Raw genomic sequence first — 22,921 nt, 5'->3', positions numbered from 1 at the left:
CACCACTCAATAGCATATTCTTTCTTGGCACAGATTACAATTTGCCTTGTGGTACACTAAAATCACATCAATAGAAATGTTGAACTAAACTACTTAGACTTCTGTTGAAGGTGTGTAGTGTGTTGCTGCTGTACGGGCTGTTGTTTTGTCTTATCTTTGCGTTGTGCAATGTGAGATTATTTGTATAACATATTTCATAGACAATGGAAATTCAAAATGCTTTACAGAGGCACAATTTAAACAAATTAAAAGAAACACATAAATAACAACTGCTCAAAAATAGATTCATAAATCAACATCAGAAAGCAGTGCAGTTCCGTGCTTTGCTGGTCAAAGACATGGAACAACAGGTATGTTTTCTATCTAGACTTGAACATGGCAACAGTGGGGCAGTGTCTGATTTTATCTGGGAGCTGGTTCCAGCAGCAGGGGGGGCAAAGTAGCTCAAAGTTGCCTTGCCCTGTGTGACCTATAGTTACTGGCACAGTTAGTTGTCCCAACCGATGACCAAGCAGTCTGCTTGGTATTTTTGGAGAAACACGTCTGAAAGGTATATTGGTACTTCAAACTGGATTCTGTAACTAACTGGAAGCCAGGGTAGGACTATAAGGACTGGAGATGTGAACTCAGTTGTGTTGGTTTTGGTAAGAATTGTAGCAGCTGCATTCTGGATGCGATAATCCATCTGGTTTAAAAAAATAAAGGCGTGGATGAGTTTCTCATCTTGTTGGGAAAGAGCTCCCTTACTCATCTCTAGGTGACTGAACAACCCCCCCCACCCAGCCCATATGTGTGTAAATAACTGTGGGGATATGGCTGGTGCATCTTTCTCAGTTGTGTTGGTACCACACCCAAAACCCAAGATAAGGAGAGCCATGTGGTGTGCTGGGTTCCTGGGAAGGCTGCCACAGAATTCTCCAATGGCAGTTCCAGTGCAATCAACATTCTGCTGACACACCCTTCAGTTGAAAAGGTCCATATGTGCAGAATAAGTTAGAAATACTGGAAATGCCCCCAATTTCACCAGAATGCATTAACACTAAGGTTAACGTTTTTTATATAACAAAGTGCTTCTCAACCTTTGTTGATGGACCGACACAGCTTAAACTTACTTTTCATTCAGACAATACAAAACAAAACACAGTTATGACCAGCTCCACATACACAAAAAGAACAACAGCCGAGAAGTTATCTACACAACTTCAAACTATTTCAATGTCAAAAAACAATGTCTTAACCCAACCACAGAGCAGAAACGTAACATGGAAGCCTTTATGTTCCACCAGAGTCCATACGTACAGTTTCTCACAGCCCTTTGACCAAACTACAATACCCCAGCTTGGTACTTTAAGACTCCTGAGCCTTCCACAAAGTTACCCGGATAAGGAGATCTCAATTGGGTCAAATCTTTTGTCATAAAACCTCCTACCCACAAAGACTTAGAACCATTAACAGATGTGGCCTACGTTTACTGTTGATGCATTCTACACTTGTATTTGCCATGGAGAGCAGGCTTAGGGGAGCTTACAGAAGAAACAGGACAGAGATGTTACAGAACGCCCATCAGTCCGGATCAATGGGGCTTTATCAATCATAATAATGAAGTCCACTCGATGGAAGAGGAGATTGACTAATTAAATGAGACAGATTACAGGGCGAGCAGTGTTTTGTTACCATGCAAAATAGGTGAATCACTCCAGTAATTATGTTTGGAGTGTATTACCGAGGGATTCTGTGATTTGAGATAATCTTTTAAATACACCATTTCGTTAATGCACATTCGCAGGCCAGTTTTAGACGTACTGTTGTTTTTCAGACTGGAAATGATACAGGTTGTACTGCAGTCTGACGGAACCCAGTCATATAAAAAATGCCCTTTCGCCAACAAATTCTTGGTGAGGGACTTATAACATGTCCTTCTAACAATAGGCAATGTATTATGTATAAATATCAAGGTTTACATCAACTGTGACCGCCAAACTTTCTCCCCTGACCTTCTGCTTGGTAGTGAGAGATGTGGGTCTTACTGCACAGCCACATGACCACCATCCCACTCAGCAAGCATACCCCCCTCTGAGAAACAGACCTGCACTCATCCACCTCAGCAGGGGTGCCCATGGCAACCACCAGGGAGGGGTGATGTCAGTGCTTGACGGAGCATGTGTACATGTGTGACTGCCTCTAAATGTCAGCCCTTTAAATGTGACCCAAACTCCCCTTCTGTGTCGTCTCACCTTGTTCACTTAAAACAGTGACAGAGTAGGCCATTTTATTTTTTCTTACTGAGGGCTCAGCCCTAAAATGTGTTTTCCATGGTGTCCGCAAAAGACACAAGCTTGATAAACAATGTGATGATGGTGTGTAGCAGTTTTTTTCTGATATCTGTCGAATCAGAAAAGCCTCTTTGGGGCTTATACCCAGGTTAAAATGGTAGTGCTCAAGGTTGATTGAACTCTCCAAGATATTCTCCTCGACTGTCACTCCCACAACAGAGCACAATACACAGTGTGTCCCTCCCCAAATGACAAGGGCAACTTCTTTTGAATATTGCTCCACAAAACTCTACTTTTAATTTAACCTTATAAATTGTCTGCAGTGTTAGTCTACATAATACACAGTTTATGCTTTTACTCTGACCCTTCCCCAGTGAAACAAGGAATGTTTCAAAACCAATGATTAGTTAGTGGCTGAATAGGGTAGATTTTTGGAATACAATTCGTTTTCTCCGCAGACCATAGTTCTGAGGAACTATCAACTTTGCTATGTAAGCTCTTTAATAATATTGTATCCCAAATCACCTCAGATCATTATCTTTCCCCATCAAACTTGTGTGATAGGAACTTGCTTCCCCCTTGGAGAGATTTACATTGACTTCGAATTACCGAGATATTACCAAGTTATTATTCTGTTGGATTGCACAATTGCTATATTTATACCCATTTGCCATTAAATATTTCTACTCAATTAATTTTCTTATGCATTTAATGAGGCAGGACTGGCCCCGTTAGGCGTCATTGGGAGGTAGCACTTGGCTAACACTTTCCCCTTTGTTCTGTAGAAACTACGCTTTCAGTCCCTGTGATAAAGAAAATGGATCGCAGTCGTTGTCTTGCATCAGATATTAGCCTTGTTAGACTCGGCAGATCTTCGGATACACTAATGGGTTTCTCTGGGGCTCTGTTGTAGAAGGAGGAGTGGCGCCGCTACTGCGATTCTGTGATATAGATAGAAAAATACATCAGTCTTCAGGACTTGTTATTGATTTGTCTGGTGATCCATCATGCGAAGCGTCCCTGTAAAAGCGCCTGCTTCAGATAAGGTCATTATCGAGAACGGTTCACACATTCACAAGCCATGGCGACCCCGCGGAAGAAAGTGCTTTGACTCGTCAAGCAAACCCACGTCTGGGAGCCGTGGAGCCGCATCCCGGTCCAGCCCTTCCTGATCCCATGTCACATGGCCTCTCCTCAGGTACCGTGGTGATGCAGGTGACGGCCAACGACGCCGACGATGCCACCTATGGAAACAGTGCCAGGGTGGTCTACAGCATCCTGCAGGGTCAGCCGTACTTCTCAGTGGAGCCGGAGACAGGTAAGGGCCCTCTCGGAAGACCTCACCCTTCCCTCTCCTCCACACACACACGCACGCACCCACACCGACTTCTCCTCGCAGGCAGTGAAGAGAAGACGACAGACTGACTGCTGAGTCACCACTACTCTAGCTTTAGTCTAAACCTACAATCCGGCCACTGCTGCTAGTCTTAATCATGTGTAATGTGTCCTTTGGAATCCATCCCGATGCTGTGTTTTGCTTAAACAAAAGGGGAAATGGCGAGCCGAGAAAAAAAAGGCCATGTGCAGATTAGTGCACAGCTTAGCTGTAATATGGTTGATCCCAGATGTGGCATGTCAGCTGGCATTACCCCACCCTTAAAAAAAACGACATGCCTGGACATGAAATGATACAGGATTTCCCCCCGTGCCTGTATGCTGGATAGACAGGATGTGGGCGCTCGCACGAGCGTGTGCGATTTGAAGACGGTACGAAACACGAAATGGAGGTGAAAGAGAGGGAGAGCAACACAGGGAGACATCAGGCACACTGCACAAGTTGTCCCTCGGCCCTTCTCTCCTCCTCCTCCTCCTCCTCCTCCTCCTCCTCCTCCTCCTGTAGGAGAGTGTGCCTGTCCTTCGGTTGGGGATTTAGCTTTGTTTAGGAAAGAACACTGCATCCTTCTAGACTCCTGTCAGTTTGGAAGAGATGAAAAGAGAGGATGATTAAGTGTCCTTTGTCCCGTATCCGTTTGCTCTGCCTCCACTGTTTGGTATTCGATGATGTATGTCCTCCATGGAGAAACAGAGAAGGGAACTCTGAACTGCTGTCAATGTGTTGTCTCTTTGGCGTGTTTTTCCCTCTCTATTTCCTCCCAGTCCCTCTCCACCTTTTCATATTCACATTTCACTGGAAAAGACAGTAGGATAAAGTACTGTGAGTCTATTCGCGGCAGTGCGGTGGAGGGCACGCGCAGAGACAAAAGTTGTGGCAGGCGTTGACGGAAGATGCGCCACCGCCTGTCACCTAATACGCAGTCAATTACGGCTTCTGTCAGATCAAGCGTGTCGCGCTGAAAGTTGGGGGCTGGGGGGGATTTTGAAAACGCCTGGAAAGTGCTCGAGCACCTCTTCAAAGTGTCTCCCCCACCCCCCCCCCTCCTCCCCACACACGCACGCGCAAACACCCAAATGAAAGAGAAGTGCTCGTGTTTAGACCGGAGCACTCTTGGGTATTCGGTGATGCTTGGAGCCTTCGGTTGAATGTGCCTCGTCGACGGGTCTCTTCTTCTTTCTTTCCTTCCATCTCTATGATTCTCAAGCCATGCTCGCAAACTAACGAGTCTGATTGCCTGTCGTTTTGCTCAGGTGTGATCAGGACGGCCCTCCCGAACATGGATAGGGAGGTGAAGGAGAACTACCAGGTGGTGATCCAGGCCAAGGACATGGCTGGACAGATGGGTGGGCTCTCAGGGACCACCACAGTCAGCATCACCCTTTCAGACGTCAACGACAACCCCCCGCGCTTCTCCAAGAGTGAGTGTGGCACCCTGTTCCACCCCACACATCAAGTACAGGACCCTCTCGAACACACACACAAGCACACAAACCTCTGTAAACACATTATTGCTCGATTTCTCGCTCACACGCACACCCACATGGAAACCTTGATAAACACATTTCACATTTCTCTCTATCTCTTTCACACACACACACACACACACACACACACACACACACACTCACTCACTCACTCACTCACTCACTCTCTTTCCCTCTCCGGACCTAAACCTAGTCTCAGTTGTTGCCAATCAGCCATCCTCCATCTGGTGTCAATTTCAAAATCAGTCTGGATTATTACAGTGCGCTGCTGGCCGGGTACTGGGTATTGTGCGATGTAGGCGCCCTCTTAAATCCAACGAATAATTAAATGTCGAGCCATATGACGGAGCGAAGGGTCCTGCAAAGTGCATCAGATCACACTGTAATCCCTAAGAAATGAAGAGAGTCCTCTCTTTTCTCTCTCTCTGGGTTTTATCTCTGCCTCTCTTTCTCGCTCCCGCTCGCACACTCTGTAGACACGGTGACCTCTTTGAAAATCGCAGTTTCTCGTCTTCCCTCATTATGGCTAATCTCTATGCGGTTCTGTTTCCAATCTTTGTGTTCTTTTGTCTCCCTCTCCGTCTCCTTGTGTGTCTCCCTCACCCTCGTTTTCAATCAACTTTTCTTTGCTCATCCACTGCCTTCTTTCTAGGATCCTGCACATCGTCTCCCTCCCAAACCCTCTTCCTCGCTCTGTTTTCCCCTCTCCCCGTCTGTCCTCTCCCCGTCTGTCCTCTCCCCGTCTGTCCTCTCCCCGTCTTTCCTCTCCCCGTCTGTCCTCTCTCATGGTTGCGAATTGCAAAGACAGCTAAAGCAGATTGACAGATTACTGGTGTCATTTTGTTCCCCACACAATAACAGCAGTGTGTGTGTGTGTGTGTGTGCATGCACGTCAGTGCCCGTGTGGCTTGCGTGTTCGTGTGTGCGTCTGTATGTTTTTCAGCCGCGGTTAAATTGACGGCACGAGCCAAAACAGGTTTTTCCGCATGGCACGATGCACGCGAGCGTGGAAACCCTTCCTCCATTCATCACCCTCTCGAGCAGGGAGACAAGCACTGTCATCTCACCTCTACAGATCGACAGTGAGGAGGAGAGACGGACAGAGAAAGAGATACAGAGAGAGAGAGACAGGGCGAAGGAGAGGAAAGGGGGTAGACAGAGAAACAGGAAGACGGATTTGAAGGAGAGAATGGGTGGTTGTGTGTGTGTGTGTGTGTGGGGGGGGGCAGACGGATTGAGGGTGAGGAGAAGAGGGGAAGACAGAGAGACAGAGAGCAGAGAGGATATTGTAATGGGACACCCAGAAGAGGCAGAGTGTCAGGCAGCGATATCATTATCGTCTGCCAGAATGATGGCTCTTCCTCCACCCGATGCTAAATACCTGTTAGCCCCAGAATCCTGCTTACCGCGGGACACGTGCCTCTGTCTCTGCATGTGTGAACCAGAGTGGTTGTCTGGAAGTCGGTGCGTGTGTGTGGGTGCCTGGTTGGGAACGCATTTATACACGTGTGCGTGCATGTCTGAGTGTGTGTGTGTGTCGGTGTGTATGCGTTCGCATCACCGAGACCTGCCGAGTCAGGCATTGCCAAAACACTGTCAGCATGTTTTATTGGGGTGTCAGTGCTGTTTGTCTGGGCAGGTCGTGTGTATATCACGTCCACAAGCCCCACAGCCCAGCTATTTATTTTAGCATAGCAGATACAGTGGGCTGCCCAGAACGACAGGCAACCATCAATTTATCTGTCCCAAACAAGGAAATTTCCCCCCCTCCTACCCTCTGCCAGAAATTGGAAGAAAAAAAACTAAACGGAACAACCGACGCGTTCACAAAACAAATTGCATAAAATTTACGCCGCCTTGTGTGAGGCCGGTTTTAACTTGGCCTGACTTTAAAAGATGCCCTCGCACAACGTAAAATGACGTATCCGAAAGAGATTTGCACGTCCACATTTGGGTTGCAGTGTTTTTCCCATGTCAATAAAAATGTGTGTTTTTGTTGTGGTGTGATTGTGTGTCTCGGGGACCCAGGTGTGTACGAGTTCAAGGCCCCGGAGTCGCTGGAGGCCGGCTCTGTCGTGGGCGTGATCCGAGCTGTGGACGCTGACATCGGGGAAAACGCCGCCATGGACTACCGCATCAGCAGCAGCGATGGGGCGGGCATGTTCGACATCCACACCAACAGGAGCACCCAGGAAGGTGTCATCACCCTCCGGAAGGTCAGAGCCACCCCCCCCCCCACCCCGATATGCAGCAATCGTGAATAACAAGCACTTCAACAGGCTTACAGACAAAAACATTTCATCACAAAGTTTCAAGCCTCATGTCAGGTGTGTTAACAGAACTCCCCAAACGCCTCTTAAGCCTTTATGAGATTAAAATAGTCTTCCATTCCTTGATTTATGAATCGATAAAAAGGATTTAAAACACATCAACAAATCCCCTTATCTGACAGATTCGGTAACATCGAATCAGGATTCATACAATAAAATAAACCTTGTTATATTCACCATAAACTACTCACCTTATTGGACAGTGTGTTTCCAGAGAGAAGATGTACGGGGAGTATTGATGGCCAGTATAGATTTGGCAGGGAAGTGTGGCTCTGATGTGTGTTGTGATGTATTCAACGAGAATCTGACAGTTGCTTTATCAAGCACCCTCGCCACGGCTCACGATCGATCACTTCCAGCTCCCATCATTGAATGGAGGAAGATATAATTGCCTTTGCAGATATAACAGTTCGTTTTTGAGAGTGCTCTGTGATTTGTGTGTGTGCACAGAGCACGGTATACGTCTGGGGGGGTCTCTAATTAAAAGTGCTTGTCTAATGAAAGGGCACACCATTCCCCCATGGGCTCCTGTCACACAGCAACGCTCAGTAACACACGCGTGTGTTGCCGATGCCTAACGTCTGGCGTAACGCATGTTACAGCAAAATCAATGACTCGTATCAAGTTTTTTTCGATGGCACCATTGATTGATTTGATGGGTATGGGGTTTCATGCTGTCAGGCGCTGTCTGAGAGCACAACAATCTGGTACACTAGGTGGTGAACACACACACACACACATCTCTCCTTACGGTCGAGGCCTGCAGCCAGTTTTCTTGCTACAACACATGCACTCCCACCTGCAATCCCATCCTATCCTACTGCCCACAATGTTCTCTCTTAGTGAGGCAGGCGGTGTGAGGTGGTGAGGACATGATGGCTACTGTGCTTCCCATACCTTGACCCTTAACCTCTAACCCTTTTGGGAGAGAGAAAAGGAGAGTCGTGTGACACAGTTTACTTAACGTGCTTTTAAACTAGGGTCACAGGGTCTACAAAAGACACACCACCCGCCCTGTTTGTACTGATGAAAGGTCGTGATGTTGCGTGTATGGAGACTGTATTCAGAGAACGTGTGTGTGTGTGCGTGAGGGTCTACCTTCTACCTTCTGTGTCTCCTCCTCAGCCTCTGGACTTTGAGAAGAAGAGGACGTACAGCATGAGGGTGGAGGTGGAGAACGTCCACCTGAACCCCCGCTTCCACACCATGGGCCCCTTCAGGGACGAGGCCGCCGTCAAGCTGTTCGTGGAGGACGTGGATGAGCCGCCCGTTTTCGAGCGAGCCAGCTACGTCATGGAGGTGAAGGAGGACGCGCCCGCCGGCGTCGCCATCGGCTCCGTGAGCGCCGCAGACCCCGACGGCAGCCGCAGTCCTGTCAGGTAGGCCTGCTCACATGACCAAGTCCTGTCAGGTAGGCCTGCTCACATGACCAAGTCCTGTCAGGTAGGCCTGCTCACATGACCAAGTCCTGTCAGGTAGGCCTGCTCACATGACCAAGTCCTGTCAGGTAGGCCTGCTCACATGACCAAGTGGGAGTAAGCTGTTATAGCCTGAACACAACGCAAAGACAGTTAGTAATTTTTTTTATGTTAATGATAACTCCCAACCCCCATATGATGTTGGAGACAAGTTTTATATCAATAATCTTTTATTTTTTATAAATTAATAAAGGCGCTGGCAGGTTTATACTCTTTTGAGGACCTTTCCAGTTTTTAGATCTTAGGTCGCCCCATGAGAATTCTCAAGGTTGAACTTCCAGTATTTTTTTAATTACGGGTGTCAAGTTTGATATCATTCTCTTTTATCACCCATCATTGGGAGGAATCTTCCCTGTGGCATTTAGAGTTCGGGGGAAGGCCAGGAGATGCAGGGGAGAGCACAGAAGAGTGGACCAGGGAGGAAAGGAGAGGGGGAAGAAGATGGAAGGAGAGGAGAACATGGGCAGTCAGGGAGAGAGAGGGAGCGAGAGCAAACGAGAGAGGAGGGACAGTGAAAGGAGGAGATGAACATGATGGTGATGGTAAGAGACTGAGCACCTTGGTCGGTGCACCCATTCAGGGGGTACCCTTCCTACTGCACCCCTCCCACACGCCTCCTCCGACGTCAGGCCACCCATTAATCACTCTGATGCATCGGCCCCGTCTGGGGAACGCAGGAAAACAGCACCGCTGGACAGCATGTTGTGTGCGTCTTAGTGTGTTTGTGTGAAGGGGACCCGAGGGCAACAGTCAGTGAATTTGTCCACACCAGGGCACAGACGGACCGTTTTGGAGTTGTTGCGTCTATTTTTAGCCTACTGTAGACCTTAGAGGGGTAACGTAGATCAATGACACCCGCTGGGTTTGGAATCTATATACAAGATGATATATCGCCATATTTCTGTATCAAATTGGTGTGTCGGTGGGATACTCATAATGACCATTTGTGTGTGTGTGTGTCTGTATGTGTGTGTGTCCAGGTACTCCATCGACCGGCGCACAGACATGGACCGGGTGTTTAACGTGCACTCAGGCAATGGCTCTGTGTTCACGCTGAAGAGTCTGGACCGGGAGGAGAACGCCTGGCACAACATCTCCGTTGTGGCCACCGAGTTTAGTAAGCAGCTAGGAACATTCTAGAACTTCACCTGCATCAATGAACTACAAGCACAGCAGTTGGTGTGGTTTTGCTGTCGGATTTAAACATACTGACAGTTTTCTTTTCCTCCAGCTTAGTAGAAGAGATAAGTGTCTCTCTTTCAAGGGAGATGAGTGTATTCAGTGAGTGAGCAGCTCTTGGAAAGTAGTTCTAGGTTGTGTTGGTGGCCATTGTGTGAACAAATGCCAACCGACTCAGTGGCATTGTGTTATGGAGGCTAATGGCATTCAGGCCTCTGCATGTTATTGATGTTCAGCTTTGTGCTACGATAACGTCAAGTCACTGATCTTTGTGTTCCCCAGACAACCCTCGGCAGGTGAGCCGCGTGCCAGTGAACATCAGAGTGCTCGATGTCAACGACAATGCTCCAGCATTCGAGAGCCTGTACGATGCGTTCGTGTGTGAAAATGCCAAGGCTAACCAGGTAAGTGTACCTTTCATCTGTAATCTTCTGCTTTAAGCTCCTACCTTTGCTCGCACTGAAGCTTGAGTTACATTTTAGGATGATTTTAAAGGTACAATGGCATAGTTTTCTTTCTGACCTCGATGGTTGGTTGAAATTGAACAGAAGGTAAACTGAACCAAAACTAAGAACATTTAATAAAAAAAAAATATATAAAAAACAATGTAAACAAAAACATTAAACGCACACTTTTTATATTCACTTAGTTTGCAGACCGCTTCCAGGGCTACAGCCCATTGGCCAAAGATTCAGCTCTTGGCCTTTAATTCCCTGTTATTTCTCAAGCTCCATCCTTAAAGAACCTCCCAGTTAAGCCGTGTAAGCTGCTTGTTCCTCCTGTGTGACAGGTGATCCAGACTGTGAGTGCCACAGACCCTGATGAGCCCATAGGGGGACACCGCTTCTTCTTCAGTCTAGCCCAAGAGGTTTCTGGGAAAGCAAACTTCTCAGTCCGTGACAACAAAGGTGAGCCAGATGTCCGCTTCAACAAGCCGGACAGGAGCGTGAACGAAAAACAAACAACAAGCGCGTGAGCATCTTACGAGCTTGTGTCAGCTACATTTTACAGCTCCACGAGGCCAAAAAAATCATCACTGCTGAATTGTTTGAGTATGATTGTTAATTGTTTAATCAGTAGGTGTGACGTTTTGTTCGGGGTCGTTTTTTTGGTTCCATCAAATATTTACCGAACGCTGCACGCTACCAGAGCAAACGTGCGTGTAAGTACACAAGTAAACAAACGAATGCCGCGCGTTTGCGTCCGCCTCCCCCCCGCAGATAACTCGGCCTCCATCCTGACGCGCCGGAGCAGCTACAGCAGCCTGCAGCGGAGCGTCTACCTGGTGCCCGTGGTGATCTCGGACGGAGACTTCCCCATGCAGAGCAGCACCAACACGCTGACGGTGCGCCTGTGCACCTGCGACCGCGAGGGCAACATGAAGCTGTGCAACGCCGAGGCTCTCACGGGGAGGGCGGGGCTTAGCACCGGCGCCCTGGTCGCCATCCTGCTCTGTGTCATCATCCTGCTCAGTGAGTACATGGATAAATGATTGATTTACCGACCGACCGACCCTGCTGAATGAGGAGTTCATTCGAGTTTTGAATGACAGGAAATGACTGACTTGATTCATTTGAATGACCAAAATATGACTGACATATGGACCGCTGATTCGTATGGTCACTGACTAATTGACCGACTGACCTACAGTGCAAACCAACCAAGAGACTGAATAAATAAATGAATACACGAATGAATCTCTGTACACACATACTGTTCATGGAAGGGCAAAACGACGGGTAAATCTTATGTGCCTTGTATCTTATAGTTTATAGCCTTTTTGCCATGCACAGGGCTATACAGGGCTATTCTCCTCCAGCCCCTTGCTGGACTTGGGTGCTAGAATTTTCGAAGACACTTTCACTGATGTGGCTGGAAATGATGTGGACCTCTTTTAGTCTACTACTCCCCCACATCACTCGGTATAGCCACGCCACTCCCACACACTCTAGCTTCCAGAACAAAAGGATAAAAGGCTGAACAGAAGAAAAAAAACACAAAAAAACACGAACTGTCTATTTTTGCCTAATTCTATAGTGATTGTTGTGCTGTTCCAAGCACACTTATATCTGTCGTCTCTCTCGCTCTGTTTCGGTAGTGATCGTGGTGCTGTTTGCCTCCCTGAAGAGGCAGAGGAAGAAGGAGCCTCTGATCATCTCCAAAGAGGACGTGAGAGACAACGTCGTCAGCTATAACGATGAAGGGGGCGGAGAGGAGGACACTCAGGCCTTCGACATCGGCACGCTGCGCAACCCGGAGGCCATCGAGGAAAGCAAGCAGCGGCGAGACATCGTCCCCGAGGCCTTCTACCCCGCCGTCCGCCGGCCCGTCCTCCCGCCGCCGGCGCAGCGGGACAACGGCGACGTCCGGGACTTCATCAACCAGAGGCTCCAGGACAACGACACCGACCCCACGGCACCCCCCTACGACTCCCTCGCCACTTACGCCTACGAGGGGAACGGCTCGGTGGCCGAGTCGCTGAGCTCGCTGGAGTCGGTCACCACCGAGGGGGACCAGGACTACAACTACCTGAGCGAATGGGGGCCGCGCTTTAAGAAACTGGCCGACATGTACGGCGGGGAGGACAGCGATAGGGATTCCTAACGAGAAACCGGCGGGGAAAAAGGAAGGAGGAAATGTTAAACAAACACGACACAGATAACACGGTGAGCATGTGTGCCACGCACCAAGCAGTGCTAAAGACAGGAGAGGACACAGATTTCAACGTGTTTGTCAAAGTGCTCTTTTTACCGTCGTCCATGGGCTATGGGCCGGCTTTCTGGTGGGGGGGTGGGGGGGTCTCTCAGACTGAAGGAGGGGGGATTCTGTGTATATGGGTATCTGCAAGGCCCAAATATATCTCTATATACAAATTTCGTTTTCAAAAGCTGCCTGTGCTGGAGGAAGAGCAAGCCGTTTGTGTGACCTGGCAAATAAGGCAGATATGTATTTTTCCGTGTTTCTGAGACTAAAATAAATGCTGCATATTGTGAGTTCTCTCTTAGCTTGTGTACATACTTGTACTGTAATACAAGACAATACGCTGTACAGTTTTTGTTTTTAGAGGATTCATGTCATCCATGAAACCCCGTTTTTCAAAGCACTGAAGGTGTCTCACCATGCTCACAAGAGGTACTGTAATGGTTGAGCCCATCTGAATCCAACAGACTCAATAAGGTCATCCCAACACAAGGCAATGGTGCGAAAACACATCGCTTTATTCAAGAGTTCACTAAACCAAACACTAAGTCTCTGAATAAACATTGCAAGTATTCTATCTGTATGTATAATTTTTTTTATTTTCTTTGCAAACATGTACACTGTGTAAGTGTGAAATGCTCAGGCTTGGACGACTTGGATTCTTATGGGGGAAAATAAACAAGATGAGAACTGCCTTGACCATAAAAACTGAAATTAAAGGGGGTTTGTGACCTTTCATTTCTATGGAATAGGTGACTCACTTGCAAGAGAATGTCAGGATATGTGGAGTTGTTGCATTTGTTTATAGAACAGCCACAATTCAAATGAAACAAAAGCAAGCAAATGAACATGGATTTGGACCGAACGGTGAACGGTAAAGCCGTTTGGGGAAACAAAAATGGCCAAAAGCATATTTTCTAATTTTTTCGTGCGTAGGCTACATGCTTCTTTTGATTTCAATGGGCTGATAAGCGGACAGATTGAAGTAGGGAGGGTGGCATTAGTACGGCAGCAGCATGCCAACAGGAAAAAAGGCAGGCTAAAACTAGCACTGCCCTCTCTCTGGCAAAATGTCAAGTGGAGAGGATGCTGACATTTAGCAGACATTAGAAACACTAATAAAAAACCATGTCATAATTGGCACTATGATATTATTTTTCCCTCTGCAGTGTTCTTCCAAATAATATAGGTCACACAACAGATATTTTATGAACCAAAATGTCTACAAAGCTTAGACAATCCAGGATAAAAAAAAATATATAAAAACACACTTGTTTGCTAAACAACATGCATAGGCAATAGTATCCTCAGTAACTGTGGGCAGGTGTTTAAACCTTAATATCTTTTTTTTTATTGGCCGTTGAGCTCCCACTGAGAGTGGTTATTCCAGATTGTGACAAAATGTTGCTTCAATAAGCATTTACCGTAGTGCACAAACGCTTCACACCAACTGTTCTTCAGCCCGCGAGGTATACGGTCTAAACTGCTGCTCCTGACAGTATGACAGCAGATCGCATTTAATGCAGTTATTTTTTGTTCTCCTCCCTCAGTTTTGTGTACGTTAATACAGGGTGTCAGCATAATGTCATTTCACATCCTTACTCCTGCTTCTTGTGCAGTCTGTTTTTGCCTTCCAGCGGTTCCACCACGCTACGCTAAGGACAAAACAAAACAGTCATGTCGCTACATGTCGTAACAGACCACTCTCTGCATAAAGGAAGGGGTGGGGTGGGGGGTTGTAGTCAAGGCAGCCTGCCATACACGGCTATACTGATGTCCTCTTTTTAAAGCTATGCTAGGTCTGTGGGTGTCAATGTAGAAACGGTTAGCCGCAAAGGCTCGACCTCTTGTAATATGTTGGTGACAATGTGAAGTCAACAGTCCAGTTTTGTCAATGTAGAACAATAACGAGAGGTCATGTGACGTAGTTTAAGGGGCCCTGAACTAATGGCCGTCCATCAATCTGCTTTGTACAACGTGATATTTTGTACTGAATATTTATATGACTCAACACGATTAAATATCTTTAAAATCATGACTCTTTGCTCTGTATTGTGTGTATGGGTGTTGACTTTATTCTGTATTTTGTGGATGTGTGTGGATTGTATTATGGTGTGTGTGGTGTGGGAAAAAAATAAGAATAATATGTTTCGAAGATTGTTGAGAGTTCATTCTCATTGTAACAACTTAGCATGAAGCATAAAAGCTACAGTTAGAGATACAATGAATGGAACACATGTAATACTGACATATTGAGCTTTCAAGGTGACCCAGTACTGATTTGTAAATTTCAAATACTTTGAAACATTTCATTCAGTTTGGCAACTGCAATGCGTGATAACATTTGGCCCAGGTCTATGAGTGTGACGCACAACTTATATTCAGGGCAGAACAGTGGTTGGTCAACAAGCTGGATTTGGTTGCAACTGTATTTTTAATTAATTAGCAGCAATCTATAATTAAGATCTATTCTGCAAATCACATTGAGGGGGGGGGCAAAAGTGTGGATTTTTTTGTTTTGTTTTTTATTGTTCCGCGACTAGTGGCAGATGTGAGGCAGATGGTGGCATTTTACAGATATAATGTAATTAAATTATGTGAGGGCCTTCCCTCATCCCAGCTGCCATTTTGCTATATGTAGCCTATAAAACGTAGGTAGGCCGCATCGGTGCAAATAGCAGGCACCAGAACAAACTACATGACTATACATGGGTTGTCAAAGTTTCAGATGCCTTTATTATTATTATTAGATTCATCATCAGTATACTTGAAGTACAATTACAAAAACATTTAAAACACCCCGTAGCTCTGTTGTCACTAACGCTAACCACGGTGTGTGGCGGCATTCTAGAGATGGTTAAAAAAGTTATTCTGCTGGCGTTATCCAAGTTCTTACTGATTAAGACCTACACGTAAAAGCAAATTCCCTAAATGTGAATGCCTATGTGTTTCCTGAAGCAGCCCTCCGTATCTTCCTACCCAACGGTCTTACGTTTGAATCTCGGGTTGGACCACACCATCGATCTGAAGATGGACCAAGATGGTGCAACCGACCGATGGGATTTCCGAGGCTGAATGGGAGCCCTGTCACTTCCTGTAGTCAGCAGTGGCCACATCAGAGTCGCTCTCCTTCTCCTGCCGCTCGCGCTCGCGCCTCATCTCCTTCAGCTCCTGTCGGTATTTACGCTCGATGAAGCGCTTCTGATGAGCCATCTGCGGGAAGTTATCTGGTGGAGAGAGGCAGACCGAGAGAGACAGAGAGAGAGATAGAGATATAAGCGGACCAAGGGAGAGAAGCGGACCGAGGAGGCGATAAAGAGAGAAAGAGGGAGTGGAAGAGATAAAGAGACATGGTCAGTATCTGATCAAGGAAAAAAACGCTCGCTTTTTTCCTAACGCGTGTACATTCGCAGGATGTCACTCAGGCTAAACATGAGCCATGTGCAGGCGATGTCGCCCCCCATTCACTCCCTCTGCCACTGTTTTCATTACAACAGTCAAATAACAAAAGATTATTAGACAGGCCTCACTAGGTCTCGGTTGCGATGGTAATAAGATCTGATAACATAATTAGAAGGGAACATATCTAAATTAGATGTGTAACAAGACGGGGAAATATATATATATAAATGTCCAGTGAAATCTAAGAAGATGTTGCTTGTACGTCTCAATTTGAAAGCATCATGCTTGATAGGCCTGGCTCCTTGGTGTCATATTATTAAAGTCACTAAATGAATGTGATTGTATAGATTAACCGCTTAGCAAATGAAAAAGTACTCAATGTCAAGGCTCTGTGATGCCCTGTTTTAGCTCAGGCTCAAGACAAACAGGACTATTAACTGCCAGTGTCTTCCAACTGACTTGACAATGGGCTTCAGAGCAGGGGACCAAGAGTATTTACAGTTCCTTTGTCGAAAAACTGGGAACCAGCATCCTTGTGGGTTTGGAACAAGGTGAAACTATGAGAACACCATGTCTGTTGCCAAACCGTTGGGTAACCAGGGTTTGATTCCCATTGAGTGCTGCCTACATGCAGTCCCTCATATTGCCAAAAAACAGCCATTGACAGAAGACAGGTAAATTGGTCCTCAACAGCTTAGCAGTGCTTGATAAGCCATTTGACGAGAAAACTACATATTCCAGTTAAAATATGGAAATCACCGGCATTTTCCCTGGGACGGAATGACTTAAGGATAAATACTAGTGAGGGTGGAAATGGGGTGCTGCGACGAGGGGTGCATTTGCACTGTTTAACATGCAGCATCGAGAGCATTTGCATGCGGTAGAATAAAGGCCGTTCAGGAATGCACCAGCCTTTTCATTTATTCCCAGCATACATTTGGGCAGAGTGTGAGAACAGAAAGGTCTGTGTGTTGGGCATTGCAAAGACATATTGAGAATTGTCCACCGTCTGGCCCTTTTGGCGGGGGAAGAAAAGAAAAAGGATGAAGAAAAAAAAAATCTACTTGAAAGAAACACAGAACATACTGATTCTAGTAGCATGGGGTCACTGGCTTAGCCCGTCTTGAGGTTTTTTTATCAACAATGCGCTAATTCCTTTCAAGAACGGGAGTGAGTGGTGGGTGAGGGCCTTGAGATTCCTTTCCGAGAAGGGCTACTTAGCCAGGGGGCCTTGGCAGCGGCGGGCCCACTACACGGAGGTGCTGAGGGATCAGGCGCGTGTAAAGACGTGACCGTGAGTACGCTCTGCTGTGTCCTCGGCAGCGCACCAGCCGCGGCCCTAAGCCCAGAATTCCTGCTGTTCCACGGTTCTGCGGCAGACATACCTCAACCTCATTTGTTCCATACACAGAGCCTGCTAGACAACAAGCCGACACTATATGTCTACGTACCTTCGTTGACGAGGGGGAGTCACAGCTCCCTCTCCCCCCTCGCTGAGCTGCACCACAGAGTAAACAAAGCATCCGATTGGGCGGATATCCCCCCCTACTGTACTGTACTTTGCCTCTATCCACTCTGAGGCTTTTATCCAGAGATTAAGGAGGGGGGTTTAGAGACAGCTGAGGAGAGAGATCCAGTCTCTTTCCAGCTGCAAGCCAGATATAAAGCAATCTTCGCCTTGTTCGGGAGACGGTGCATTGTTTGGAAAACAAATGGCTGGGGGGGGGGGGGGGATTGAAAGAGAGAAAGAGAGGGAGAAGAGGAAAAGGGATGCTGCAGACCTAGAAAAATATTATGGGTGTGCAAGAGAGAAACGAGTGAGAGAGAGGAAGAAGTGAGCGAACTGGAAAAAAGTATCTCCGCCTATAAAATGGTTGTCTCGTTGCTCAACCTTACAGGGTATGGGAGGGGTAGTGGGGGCCGGGAACGTATGTGTATGTTCGGCCTCTCGTCAAGGCTTTGGTGAACATTTCATTCCAAACTTGACTGTCAAAACGAGAGGGGTGGTGGCGGAGGGGAGTGGAGGACAGGAAGGGGGGTGAGTGCGTGTGATGACATTGAGTGATGAAATTAAAGTCAGTCGAGCCACCAGCCGATCTGCTACAGGTGGCCAGACACCAAACACTGGGGGCCCCGCCAGTTTCTTTTAATGAGCCCCGAGCTGTCTGAGTGAACACAACTCTGCCTCTCCTCCCCGTCTCCTGTCTTATATGCTGCCTCTCTGCTCCTGTCAGGCACAAAGTGGTGCACCAGAATCCCCCCCCCCCCCACTTCACACAAAGTTCCGTTCCTTTCAGCGGACCGCATTGACCACCCAAGAGGGACTTAAATGAATCATAGAAAAAAAATCCTTAAAGTGGAGCTATTTTGGATCTGGTGGACACAGCCATGTTTGCCAGCTTGTAGGCATCAGGAGGAAGACGTGAGAAGAGATGGAATAATAATGTGTGTGCGTGTGTGATCACGACCATAATGCACTGATCAAAACGCGCAATGCACGTCCTTGACGGGTCCCATTGTTTTAGGGCGAACGGAGAGGCGAAATGAGTCGTCAGAAGGGTCTTGTGTATGCGAGGGGTTAAACTTGGTGTCATAAGACCATGTCTACATATCCTACAGAACATGGTGTGCTCAGAGATGGCTGTAACACAGGAACCCAGGAGGCAAACTCTGGCCAAAAGAGAGCAGACAATGCATAACCCTGACTCATCCTGCAAACCCTGACTCATCCTGGTGGGGGTGAACGTAGATACCTCATACGGCAGAGGAGAGGAAGGGGAGGGAGGAAAGCTTGTTGTGAGGCATGTGTGTGTGTGTGTGTGTGTGTGTGTGTGTGTGGGGGAGAGAAGATGAGAGGGGGGGGAACTCAGCAGTGGTAGGCCGCCTCGAGCAGAACTACGGGTGACTTTGGGTAAACGTTTGGTTTTAGTGAGGCATGCAGTTCTTTGGACAGTTTTATTTACTTCAAAAGTCAGGGAGGGCTGAGCGAGGCATCGTGCCGGAGGGAGGGGAGGAGGAAGGAAGAGAGAGCCAGAGACTTGCTGATGTGAGATGATTTGGAACGAACTGACCTTTTAAAAGGCATCGCTAATCTAGTCACACGAAACAGCAATTTATGAGGGGGAGAAATGTTCATTTACTAGCAATGAGCATCTATCAATCACAATGACAGAGGTATACACTGGGGAGGGAGGATGGAGTGAAGAAAGGATAGGTGGGGGGGGGGGAGGAGAGAGAGAGAAAGCGAGGGAGGAAAAGATGGAGTAAGAGAGAGATCGGAGGAGTGTGAGGGAGGGAAGTAGGGTGGTTTACAGAAAACTAAAGCGAGGGTTTGGGGCGCATGCAGTATCAATCACACAGAGGCAGGGCCTCGTTTAGAACCCCAACCAAATCAAAGCTCTGACCCCTCTGCCCTTCCTTACTTTTGTGGGCCTGTTGTGGCAAAAACATTTGTACCTGGCGCCGTCTAATTATGCGGAAAAAAGTTCAAATTGTATGATTAATTTCTGGGTCGGGTAGGCGAGCGAAGGTCTCACACACACACACCTTCCTGTAAATGTCCTACAACTAATGTTTAACGCGTGCACATGCATATGCATGGCATCCTAAGAGGCGTCGCGGTGTGAACGCCAGGAGGGATTAGGCGCGGGTCCCATCCTGAGAGGACCGGAATGATCATTTTACACGGCAGAAAGCTTGGCACTGCTAATGCGCGCCTATGAAACCGTGTCCGTTTTTTCCCCTTGTGAGTGCTGCGGGACCATGGTAAACACGGCCGAGGAGTGGCGCAGAGCGGCGTCGGACACGACCAGCCGTCCCTCTCGCCTGCCGTGGCGTCGTCCACACAAGAGCCCTCGTGGACCGAGACCCGTACTTACCGCCTTTAGCTCCAAACACAAAACACAACAAACTGAAAACTGTGGATCGGACACCTTCCTAGCCTGTTGCCATTGGTGGGTTAGGAGACATCTGGCATCGAGGCTTCGGGGTTCATGCGTGGGTTGGAGGACATCCCACGCAGACCCAAGCGCGCGCCCACACACACAGGTCTGTGCTCTGGAGTACGTGCTTCAAACAGACCTGTTGGTCTGGACATAAGGGCCAACAGGGCATAGCTCTGCCAGTTGTTTTTCATATACCCGACATGGTGCTGGTATCAGGCGCTGAAGCATGCTACTAACAATCCCAGCAAGAAACTGAACAAAGATGAAATAAACAGATGCCCAAAAAAAAAACACTTTTCTACTTACATTTCTCAAGCGCGTCCATTGCCGCCCCCATTTCCGCCTGTTGGATGCTGTTGGAGGGAAAGAGAGAAAAAAGAGGTCAAAAGAGAGAAGAGAAAGGCTCTTTAGCACATTCAAAAGCTTTTCTATTTTTTTTTATTCTAGTGGCGCGATAAAAAAATAAACGGGTTCTTAAAAAGACAGAGGATTAGAGGAAAGTGTTCTCTGAAAAAGCCCTCAACCGCACCATTTTCTGACTCCCTCCCTCTCTCTCCACCCCAATCCCAGGTAACTGGGTGCATCAGTCTCGCCAAGGTAAGCCTCTGGGCTGCTCTGCATGGATCCTGTTTACGCATGCTATCCACCGGTCTACCTCTGCATACATTATGCATTGTGATCACAGATGAGCGGTTCGAGTGTTTGTGTGTGTAAGAGAGAGGCTTAAGACTAGTAAATATCACAACAGCAAGCAGCCAGAGATTCTATGGACGGGGACAAACTTATCGCCAGCTTAGGGATGGCGAGCGCTCTTTTAAGTACAAAAAGGGGTCTGTGGTGTACGGTGTGTTTGAAAGACGTTTGATGGGTTTATGTTTGGCTTCTCCTCAGCCGAGCTGAGTCAAGGGTTGGGGGCGGGTGGTGAGGGGGGCGCTGGCCTTCCTTGCCCCCCCCGTACACTTTTCAAAAAAAGAACCTAACCCTCGTCACTCAGTGCTGAATCCCATCTGAGGTAGAACCAAGGAGAACTAAAACCTTGCCCCTTGGGAGATGGGCAGAGAGGACGGCAGAGGAGAGGGAGGGAGAGGAGCCCGAGAGGAGAGGGGAGAAGAAGAGAGAAGAGGAGCTGAGTGGAGAGGGGAGGAGAGTAGAGGGGAGGAGAGAAGAAGAGGAGAGGGGAGGAGAGAAGAAGAGGAGAGGGGAGGAGAGAAGAGAGAAGAGGAGCTGAGAGGAGAGAAGATGTGAGGAGCTGAGAGGAGAGGGGAGGAGAGAAGAAGAGAGAAGAGGAGAGGGGAGAAGAGAAGAGGAGCTGAGAGAAGATGTGAGGAGCTGAGAGGAACACTTCACTCTATCTCTCATCCCTCCCCTCCTGTCGCCCATCCCGAGTGATGTTTCCATAATACCGCTTTATGTCAATTCGATAATGAATCGATTCATTTTCATTCTGCATAATGCCTCTCCCAATAGTGGCCACCAAGAGAGGAGACCTTAATTGCTATAATAAACACCATCAATAAAACACAGCCATTATTCTACAGCCCATTAGCAGACAGCAGAGTTTTGGGGTGTGGAGCGGGGCAGAGGGATGCACCAGGTCCCTGTCTGCAGTCCCTAGATAGCCAGCCCGACAGTTACCCACCTTGGACCCTTGCCGCAGCCAATCCTCTCCCCTTTGAAGTAGACGGCTACCGTGTAGGTCCTGGCGTGCGACGGCCCCACGGTTTGAAGGGTCCTGTGACAAAACACACGGCAGAAGAAAAAAGGGGTTACAAGGCAAGAGAGAGAAGAAAAAGAAAAGGAGGACAGAGGCTGTTGGTAGATAAATCTAATAACACACATGAGAATGCTCAAGGACGCTCCGTGACATTGTCCTTCAGAAGGAAATACATTTGTAGAGAAAAAAGGAACCAGGAAAAAAAGTTTTCATTTGGAGCAAATATAATTTGTCTCTGGAGGCTTGCTGAGGAGGAGAATGGGTCTTTTGATTGGCAACCGTGCCTCCACAGTACACACAAGCTTTTGGAGGGCCCGATGAGCAACAGAAAGAGGCCCCAGCAATCATCCTCTGAGGTGGAGATGCGTGTCGTGCCACACGTGATGAGTTGAGGAGAAAAGGCTTCATATTGGAGAATGACAATGTTCTACAGGATATCCTTTCAAGCTTTGGAGAGTTGCAGCGTGGCTACAATACAAAAGAATCAACAAGTGCAAGGAGAAGAAGAAAGGCAGGGACAAACGGCTCACAGAGTGAAAAAATGTAACAACACAACAGCAAGACGACACAAGATAAGTTATTTCATATTAAACATTTAAGAATGTGTTCGTCTATCAATTGGGCTCCATTTCAGCAGGGAAAGGGGAATACAAGTCTGCAAACAAAACAAGTTTTGTTTGAAATGTTAACATTTGCATAAACACCCCCCACACACACACAGGCTTGAGTCCCCTAAATTATTCACAGACAATTTACTTATTTCAGGAGACCTATTCATTTTTAATGCAATGTGGTCACTTATGGCACTTTATTAATTATTCAATTCTCTTTCTCACTTACAAATGAACAAGTACATGGCATGTGCAGAACAAACACAAACTCTTCGACAAGGCAAGACGGCATCAAATCTCGACAGGGGAAGAAGAACAAGACGAAAAAACGTCACTTGGAATGAGAGCGTCGCTCCCCAAACATATATGAGAAAAAAGGAGGTGAAACAAGAAACGCAGGGAGACATTAG

At 47.4% G+C, this 22,921-nt stretch overlaps 2 protein-coding genes across 2 annotated transcripts in view; one reads left to right on the top strand and one right to left on the bottom strand.

Moving 5' to 3' along the window:
- The window catches only part of LOC134035421 (cadherin-6-like), a 36,574-nt gene extending 23,777 nt beyond the window's left edge, over positions 1 to 12,797 (top strand). The window contains exons 4-12 of the mRNA XM_062480432.1: positions 3,472 to 3,591; positions 4,920 to 5,087; positions 7,182 to 7,369; positions 8,609 to 8,862; positions 9,942 to 10,078; positions 10,423 to 10,544; positions 10,931 to 11,048; positions 11,361 to 11,612; positions 12,239 to 12,797. Coding sequence (XP_062336416.1) covers positions 3,472 to 3,591; positions 4,920 to 5,087; positions 7,182 to 7,369; positions 8,609 to 8,862; positions 9,942 to 10,078; positions 10,423 to 10,544; positions 10,931 to 11,048; positions 11,361 to 11,612; positions 12,239 to 12,744 — 1,865 coding nt within the window. The 3' untranslated portion in view covers positions 12,745 to 12,797. The remainder of the gene's footprint in view (positions 1 to 3,471; positions 3,592 to 4,919; positions 5,088 to 7,181; positions 7,370 to 8,608; positions 8,863 to 9,941; positions 10,079 to 10,422; positions 10,545 to 10,930; positions 11,049 to 11,360; positions 11,613 to 12,238) is intronic.
- Positions 12,798 to 15,549: 2,752 nt separating this feature from the next.
- Positions 15,550 to 22,921, bottom strand: part of drosha (drosha ribonuclease III) — a 64,090-nt gene continuing 56,718 nt past the window's right edge. Inside the window, exons 30-32 of the mRNA XM_062480351.1 lie at positions 21,826 to 21,918; positions 20,493 to 20,539; positions 15,550 to 16,067 (exon numbers count right to left, since the gene is read on the bottom strand). Of these exons, the coding sequence (XP_062336335.1) occupies positions 15,928 to 16,067; positions 20,493 to 20,539; positions 21,826 to 21,918 (280 nt within the window). The 3' untranslated portion in view covers positions 15,550 to 15,927. The remainder of the gene's footprint in view (positions 16,068 to 20,492; positions 20,540 to 21,825; positions 21,919 to 22,921) is intronic.

The sequence above is a fragment of the Osmerus eperlanus genome, chromosome 15 (assembly GCF_963692335.1).
Source record: "Osmerus eperlanus chromosome 15, fOsmEpe2.1, whole genome shotgun sequence".
In the NCBI taxonomy this organism is placed as follows: Eukaryota; Metazoa; Chordata; class Actinopteri; order Osmeriformes; family Osmeridae; genus Osmerus; species Osmerus eperlanus.
Note: the sequence above shows the minus strand (reverse complement) of the source record. Positions and strands in the feature narration are given on the sequence as shown.